Consider the following 7,878-nt stretch of genomic DNA (forward strand, 5'->3'; position numbering starts at 1 on the left):
AGGTGCAAGACCATTGAAGGTATTATTCAAATAAACAGAGTAACCATTATTCTCCTTAAATGAATAACCGTGTGGCGATAAACATAATCCAATCATGTCTATGCTCACGCAAACACCAAATAACAATTATTTCGGTTTAACACCAATCCCGATGGTAGAGGGAGCGTGCGATGTTTGATCACATCAACCTTGGAAACACTTCCAACACATATCGTCATCTCACCTTTAGCTAGTCTCCGCAGCCTTTTATTTCGAGTTACTAACGCTTAGCAACCGAACCGGTATTTATTACCCTGGTGCTACTAGGAGTACTAGTAAAGTACACAATAATATGACGTATATCCAAAATACTTCTGTCGACCTTGCCAGCCTTCTCATCTACCAAGTATCTAGGGTAGTTCTGCTTCAGTGACCGTTCCCCTCATTATAGAAGCACTTAGTCTCGGGTTTGGTTCAACCTTGGGTTTCTTCACTAGAGCAGCAACTGATTTGCCGTCTCATGAAGTATCCCTTCTTTCCCTTGCCCTTCTTGAAACTAGTGGTTTAACCATCAACAATTGATGCTCCTACTTGATTTCTACTTTCGCGGTGTCAAACATCGCGAGTTGCTCAAGGATCATCATGTCTATCCCTGATATGTTATAGTTCATCACGAAGCTCCAATAGCTTGGTGGCAGTGACTATGGAGAACCATCACTATCTCATCTGGAAGATTAACTCCCACTCGATTCAAGCGATTGCAGTACTCAGACAATCTGAGCACATGCTCAACGATTGAGTTTTTCTCCCTTAGTTTGCAGGCTTAAGAAACTTGTCAGAGGTCTCATACCTCTTGACGTGGGCACTAGTCTGAAATTCCAATTTCAGTCTTTGGAACATCTCATATGTTCTGCGACGTTTCAAAAACGTCTTTGGTGCCACAATTCTAAACCGTTAGTATTACGTACTGAACTATCACGTAGTCATCAAAACGTGTATGTCAGATGTTTCCCAACATCTACAGACGATGCTCGAGGTTCAACACACTGAGCGGTGCATTAAGGACATAACCCTTCTGTGCAGCAATGAGGACAATCCTCAGTTCACGGACCCAGTCCGCATAATTGCTACTGTCAACTCTCAACTAAATTTTCTCTAGGAACATATCTAAAACAGTAGAACCAAAGCGTGAGCTACGACATAATTTGCAAAGACCTTTTGACTATGTTCATGATAATTAAGTTCATCTAATCAAATTATTCAATGAACTCCCACTTAGATAGACATCCCTCTAGTCATCTAAGTGATACATGATCCGAGTCAACTAGGCCGTGTCCGATCATCACGTGAGACGGACTAGTCATCATCGGTGAACATCTTCATGTTGATCGTATCCACTATACTGACTCATGTTCGACCTTTCGGTCTTCCGTGTTCCGAGGCCATGTCTGTACATGCTAGTCTCGTCAAGTTGACCTAAGTGTATTGCATGTGTAAATCTGGCTTACACCCGTTGTATGCGAAAGTTAGAACCTATCACACCCGATCATCATGTGGTGCTTCGGAACAACGGACCTTAGAACGGTGCACAGTTAGGGGGAACACTTTCTTGAAATTTTAGTGAGGGATCATCTTATTTATGCTACCGTCGTTCTAAGCAAATAAGATGTAAACATGACAAACATCACATGCAAATCATAAAGTGACATGATATGGCCAATATCATCTTGCGCCTTTGATCTCCATCTTCGAGGCGCGACATGAACACCACCGTCACCGGCATGACACCATGATCTCCATCATCATGATCTCCATCATCGTGTCTTCATGAAGTTGCCTCGCCAACTATTACTTCTACTACTATGGCTAATGGTTAGCAATAAAGTAAAGTAATTACATGGCGTTTTCATTGACACGCAGGTCATAAATTAATTAAGACAACTCCCTATGGCTCCTTGCCGGTTTGTCATACTCATCGACATGCAAGTCGTGATTCCTATTACAAGAACATGATCAATCTCATACATCACATATATCATTTCATCACATCCTTTTGGCCATATCACATCACATAGCATACCTGCAAAAAACAAGTTAGACGTCCTCTAATTGTTGTTGCCATGTTTTACGTGGTTACTGGGTTTCTAGCAAGAAGGTTTCTTACCTACGCAAAACCACAACGGTGATATGCCAATTGCTATTTTACCCTTCCATAAGGACCCTTTACATCGAATCCGATCCGACTAAAGTGGGAGAGACAGACACCCCGCTGAGCCACCTTATGCTAAGTGCATGTCAGTCGGGGAACTGTCTCATGTTAAGTGTAACGTGTAAGGTCGGTCCGGGCCGCTTCATCCCACAATGCCGCCGAATCGAGATAAGACTAGTAACGGCAAGCAAATTGAACAAATCATCGCCCACAACTACTTTGTGTTCTACTCGTGCATAGAATCTACGCATAGACCTAGCTCATGATGTGTTGGGGATCGTAGCAGAAATTTAAAATTTTCTATGCATCACCAAGATCAATCTATGAAGTAATCTAGCAACGAGGGGAAGGGGAGTGCATCTTCATACCCTTGAAGATCGCAGTGCGGAAGCATTACAAGAACGCGGTTGGTGGAGTCGTACACGCAACGATTCAGATCGTGGTCGATTCCGATCTAAGCGCCGAACAACGGCGCCTCCGCGTTCAACACACGTGCAGCCCGGTGACGTCTCCCACGCCTTGATCCAGCAAGGAGAGAGGGAGAGGTTGGGTAAGACTCCGTCCAGCAGCATCACAACGGCATGGTGATGGTGGAGGAGCGCGGTACTCCAGCAGGGCTTCGCCAAGCACTACGAGAGACGAGGAGGGAGAGGGGTAGGGCTGCACCAAGAGAGAGATCAAATCACATATGTTGGGCAGCCCCATACCTCAAGTATATATAGGGGATAGGAGGGGCTGCGCCCCCTCTAGGGTTCCCTCCCCAAGGGGGGGCGGCAGCCCTAGATCCCATCTAGGGTGGCGGCTAGAGGGGAGAGGGAGAGAGGGGGGCGCCCTAGGGTGGGCCTTAAGGCCCATCTGGACCTAGGATTTGCCCCCTCCCACTCTCCCTGCGCCTTGGGCCTTGGTGGGGGGGCGCACCAGCCTACCTGGGACTGGTCCCCTCCCACACTTGTCCCACGCAGCCTTCTAGGGCTGGTGGCCCCACCTGGTGGACCCCCGGGACCCTCCCGGTGGTCCCGGTACGTTACCGATAGCACCCGAAACTTTTCCGGTGACCAAAACGGGACTTTCCATATATAAATCTTTACCCCCGGATCATTCCGGAACTTCTCGTGACGTCCGGGATCTCATCCGGGACTCCGAACAGCATTAGGTAACCACGTACATACTTTCTCTATAACCCTAGCGTCATCGAACCTTAAGTGTGTAGACCCTACGGGTTCGGGAACCATGTAGACATGACCGAGACAACTCTCCGGCCAATAACCAACAGCGGGATCTGGATACCCATGTTGGCTCCCACATGTTCCACGATGATCTCATCGGATGAACCACGATGTCAAGGATTCAATCAATCCCGTATACAATTCCCTTTGTCTATCAGTACGATACTTGCCCGAGATTTGATCGTCGGTATCCCGATACCTCGTTCAATCTCGTTACCGGCAAGTCTATTTACTCGTTCCGGTACACATCATCCCGTGATCAACTCCTTGGTCACATTGTGCACATTATGAAGATGTCCTACCGAGTGGGCCCAGAGATACCTCTCCATTACACGGAGTGACAAATCCCAGTCTCGATTCATGCCAACCCAACAAACACTTTCGGAGATACCCGCAGTGCACCTTTATAGCCACCCAATTACGTTGTGACGTTTGGTGCACCTAAAGCATTCCTACGGTATCCGGGAGTTGCACAATCTCATGGTTTAAGGAAATGATACTTGACATTAGAAAAGCTTTAGCATACGAACTACACGATTTTGTGCTAGGCTTAGGATTGGGTCTTGTCCATCACATCATTCTCCTAATGATGTGATCCCGTCATCAACGACATCCAATGTCCATGGTCAGGAAACCGTAACCATCTATTGATCAACGAGCTAGTCAACTAGAGGCTTACTAGGGACATGGTGTTGTCTATGTATCCACACATGTATCTGAGTTTCCTATCAATACAATTCTAGCATGGATAATAAACGATTATCATGAACAAGGAAATATAATAATAACTAATTTATTATTGCCTCTGGGCATATTTCCAACAACCTGACCGTTCTGGTGAACAGACATATCCCTCCTATGACACACATCTTCTGTGGGGAGATAGTGCTTTGTGAGCCTCCATAAGCAGTTATAGTTTTTTTCCCCCGGGACATCAACAGACCATCTGTCGTATGTTTTCACGCGGCCTATTAGACACAAAGCTCATCAACTCCAACCGTTAGAAGGAGGTCATGTGCTTGATCATGGGCGGAGTATGGAGCAACCTTACATGAAATCGGAGATCATTCGTCTGTGTTTTACTTCCTGTAATATGGTCCACGAGTATAGAGCCTCAAATACCGAGGCTCATAAGCATATGCTTTAACTGTAGGGTTCGGCCGCCATGTCTGGTTTGGCCAGCCCGGTGATCTTCTTTTTAAACCTATAAACATTGTGGTTACGTAAATAAAGCTTGGCGAGAGTGTCTAAAAAAAATTGCTCGATCTCCCACACGCGTGCTACTTTTTCTTAGAATATTCACTGCTTGTATCACTCACTGCTGGGCCGGCCCAGTCGAGGGAGCGTCCATGGTCCAGAAGGCCTAAATCCTTCGGGAACGTCCAAGGTGTGGGCTTCCGTCTCGTCTTTCCCGTGTGCGCCCCCGCCCCCGGTGATTTCCCTTTCCTTTCCGGTCCTCCAAGAAAGAAAAGAGGATAGCCGCTTCCCCCTTCCTCCAAGAAAGAAACTGAAAGCCAAATCTCCTGCAATTTCCTCCCCCTCCCCGTCGGTCTCAGGCAGCCGCGCCTCCGCTCCGCCCGTCCTCGGACGATCCTCGGAGCTCAACAAAGGTAACAGCAATACTCGATCCTCCCTTTCCTCCTAGTTCTATCTATATGTGGCACGCTCGTCCTTCTACGAAGTAGTCCATCTAGGGTACTACGGTGCGTCGCGTCGGGCCGTGGACGCAATCGCAGGTAGCAGACCTTTTCTTGTGGTTACCCTGCGGCCTGCGGAACTGCTTGGCTCTCTTGGTGTAAACGCAAGAGAGGAGTTCTCTCGCCGGTGTATACCGAAAACGCGAGGTGGGAGAGCGCCCGCGAGTTGTTCGTCGAAATGCCCGTGTGATGCTCCGTGCGTTACTGAACGTTTTATTTGAGAATCATGTACTTTGGCTACGGAATTAATGGCGTCCGGATTGTATTCAGCCGAATTGTACTAGTGAAGTCTCTGAATCTGTAGAGTTCTGCGCGTGCATTCTAATTCAGCCAGGTGCTTAGCAGGCATGATGATGCCGTATTTTCATGTAATTGGTGATCTGTTGTTTTCTGTTCTCCCGCCTTGAATTTTGTTGTCCAGCCTTGACCATGCTGGTTTGCCCCCTCTCTTTTTCTTCAAAGCAATTTAAGTGACAGCTGATGTCAAATTATTATAGTTATCTCGTTCATGGATCTGGAATCAACACACAGTGCATTACTTTGTTGCTTGTTCTGGGATATTGCTCGGCTCCCTGCTTGGTTTATCGTTTACAAAACTTAGCTAAAGCATTGTACTACTTAACCTCCTGTTCACCTGGAACTGGAAAACCATTGTACTCCCTCCATCCGGAAATACTTGTCCTAGAAATAGATAAAATGAATGTATCTATAACTAAAATAAGTCAAGATACAACCATTTCAAGGACAAGTATTTCCGGACGGAGGGAGTAGTAATTAACTGCGTTAACACCATTGTAACATGATGTTTCTCCAAATGTACAGTGATAGGCGCAATACTTGCTATTTGATGCATCTTTAGATGCCAGCCTACAGAATGGGATATTGCGGTAGTATTACTTATATTTTACTCATTGTTTTAGTTCTTTAACCTTAACTATGCTCTAATTTGTTTTCCTTCAATCTTCTCATTGTAGTAGGAGTAGTTACCTAAAAATTAATGGTTACTATATTCCGCCTCTGGTTTCATATATCAGTCTTGCGTTACAGATTTGTCTCTGTTCCTTTTGAATCCCACCTCAAGTAGATTACCTGCACTCTATTAAATCTCAAGTTTAAGAGTTTAAGCCTTTCCAGAGTAGTCTTCTTTCTTCAAGTAGATCAATGCTCGTTTTAGCTTATGCTTGCAGCAGATGACATACGTTCTTTACTCTATGAACATTTATGTCTCTTTCCTGATTGAATGTGTAGAGTAGCTGCTATGATGCAGAAGTGAGCCTTGAGATCAATACTACTCTGAACACTTCTTTGCTGCACACTCTTCAATCTTAGTTTAAGCCTCTGGAGTGGTCCTCTTTCTTCAACTGGACTAAGGCTCGTTCTGCTTTATGCCTGCGGTAGTTAAACAATAAATTCCAGATGGCATATGTGCTTTACCTTATGAACATTTGTGTCCTTTCCCTGATAAATTCTGTAGATTAGCTGCAAGGATGCAGGAGTTAACTTTCAGATCCATATTACCTTGATCTCCTCTTTGGAATATGTATGTCAAAATCTCCCCCCTTTGTTTGTCTCGGTATTGATATGGATTCCAGCAATACACGAGCCTGGAGGTTCTCAGCCACCTGTCTCAGTTTATGCTTGTAGCAGATGACATACGTTCTTTACTCTATGAACATTTGTGTTCCTTCCCTGATCGAAACGTTTAGAGTAGCTGCAATGATGCAGAAGTTACCTTTGAGATTAATGTTACCCTGATCTCTTCTTTGGGGTGTGCCTATCAACCTTTTCACCCTTGGTTTGTTTCAGCATTGACATGGATTCCGGTAATACGCAGACAGAAGGTTCTCAGCCACTTCCTAAGAACCCTGCCATGACGTCATGCCGGAAGAAGAAAACTGATGATGATGTTACCTTCCTTGAAGATGTGAAAGAGCACATCGATGAGTTCATCCACGCGTCCATGGATGAACACAAGACCTGCTTCAAGAAGACCATTCAGAAGGTAACTGTGCTGACACTGAAACCCGAAACTTCTGTCCTGCATTTTAGAACTTTGGTGTGTTCATGATCAAGCTACTTGCTCTTTGTGTTGGTCAGATGTTTGGCATGTCGAAGGTTGTCGCAGAGCGGTCCGCTGCAGCAAAGGAAGCTGAAGTCGAAAGTGCTTTGCCCCTTCAGACCAGTGTGTCCCAGTAGAAGAATGCGCTGGTGGCTGGCCCTTGTTGCCTTCTGGTGGCCTTGTTCTTGTATCAGGTGTTTTTTCATTTGTTTCAACTGGTCACTATAAATTTCGTGTAAGAAACCTCGAGTAATAGCATGAGTATAACCTGAGACTGGATCGCTGGCAGGCCTTGCTATACAAGGCCCACGGTATAGAGTTCCAGAGTATAGCCCAATAAGAGCAACAGAAAGGCAACAAGTCTTTGCGCATGTGATGGGCCGATTCGTGTGTATCTTAAACTCGTCCAGTTCATCCAACCAACTGATTCCGCTCAAAAAAAAAAATACATCGAACTCATTTTGATACAAAACGAAGAGGAAAAGCCTCGTCTCTTGTCAAAATAATACTGTATAATCTGTCTGCAGCAAAATTTGCTACCGGTTCAGTAAGTGAGCGGATTTTTTAGGTACTGTTTCAGTGTCTCCTGGAATTCCTTTGAATTCTAAGAAAAAAAGAGAGAGCTTAGAGAGTAGACACAATACATATTCAACTGATGGAAAGCCACCCACAGGGACACATCTGTCACCGAGAGCTGTTTTTTTTAGA

The 7,878-nt window shown here is 45.4% G+C and overlaps 1 protein-coding gene across 3 annotated transcripts; it reads left to right on the top strand.

The window, feature by feature from the left end:
* The first annotated feature begins 4,850 nt into the window (after positions 1–4,850).
* Positions 4,851–7,541, top strand: LOC125550478. Of its 3 annotated transcripts, XM_048713483.1 has the most exons (4): positions 4,851–5,024; positions 5,934–5,998; positions 6,946–7,113; positions 7,209–7,541. In XM_048713483.1, exons 3-4 carry the CDS (start codon positions 6,982–6,984, stop codon positions 7,305–7,307), a joined length of 231 nt encoding a protein of 76 aa, XP_048569440.1. In that variant the 5' UTR covers positions 4,851–5,024; positions 5,934–5,998; positions 6,946–6,981; the 3' UTR covers positions 7,308–7,541. The 3 variants fall into 3 exon arrangements, with proteins under 3 accessions (XP_048569440.1, XP_048569438.1, XP_048569439.1); XM_048713481.1 differs by lacking the exon at positions 5,934–5,998 and having other exon boundaries at positions 4,852–5,024; positions 6,918–7,113; XM_048713482.1 differs by lacking the exon at positions 5,934–5,998 and having other exon boundaries at positions 4,855–5,024.
* Positions 7,542–7,878: the final 337 nt, after the last annotated feature.

Source organism: Triticum urartu, chromosome 4 (genome assembly GCF_003073215.2).
Source record: "Triticum urartu cultivar G1812 chromosome 4, Tu2.1, whole genome shotgun sequence".
NCBI lineage: Eukaryota > Viridiplantae > Streptophyta > Magnoliopsida > Poales > Poaceae > Triticum > Triticum urartu.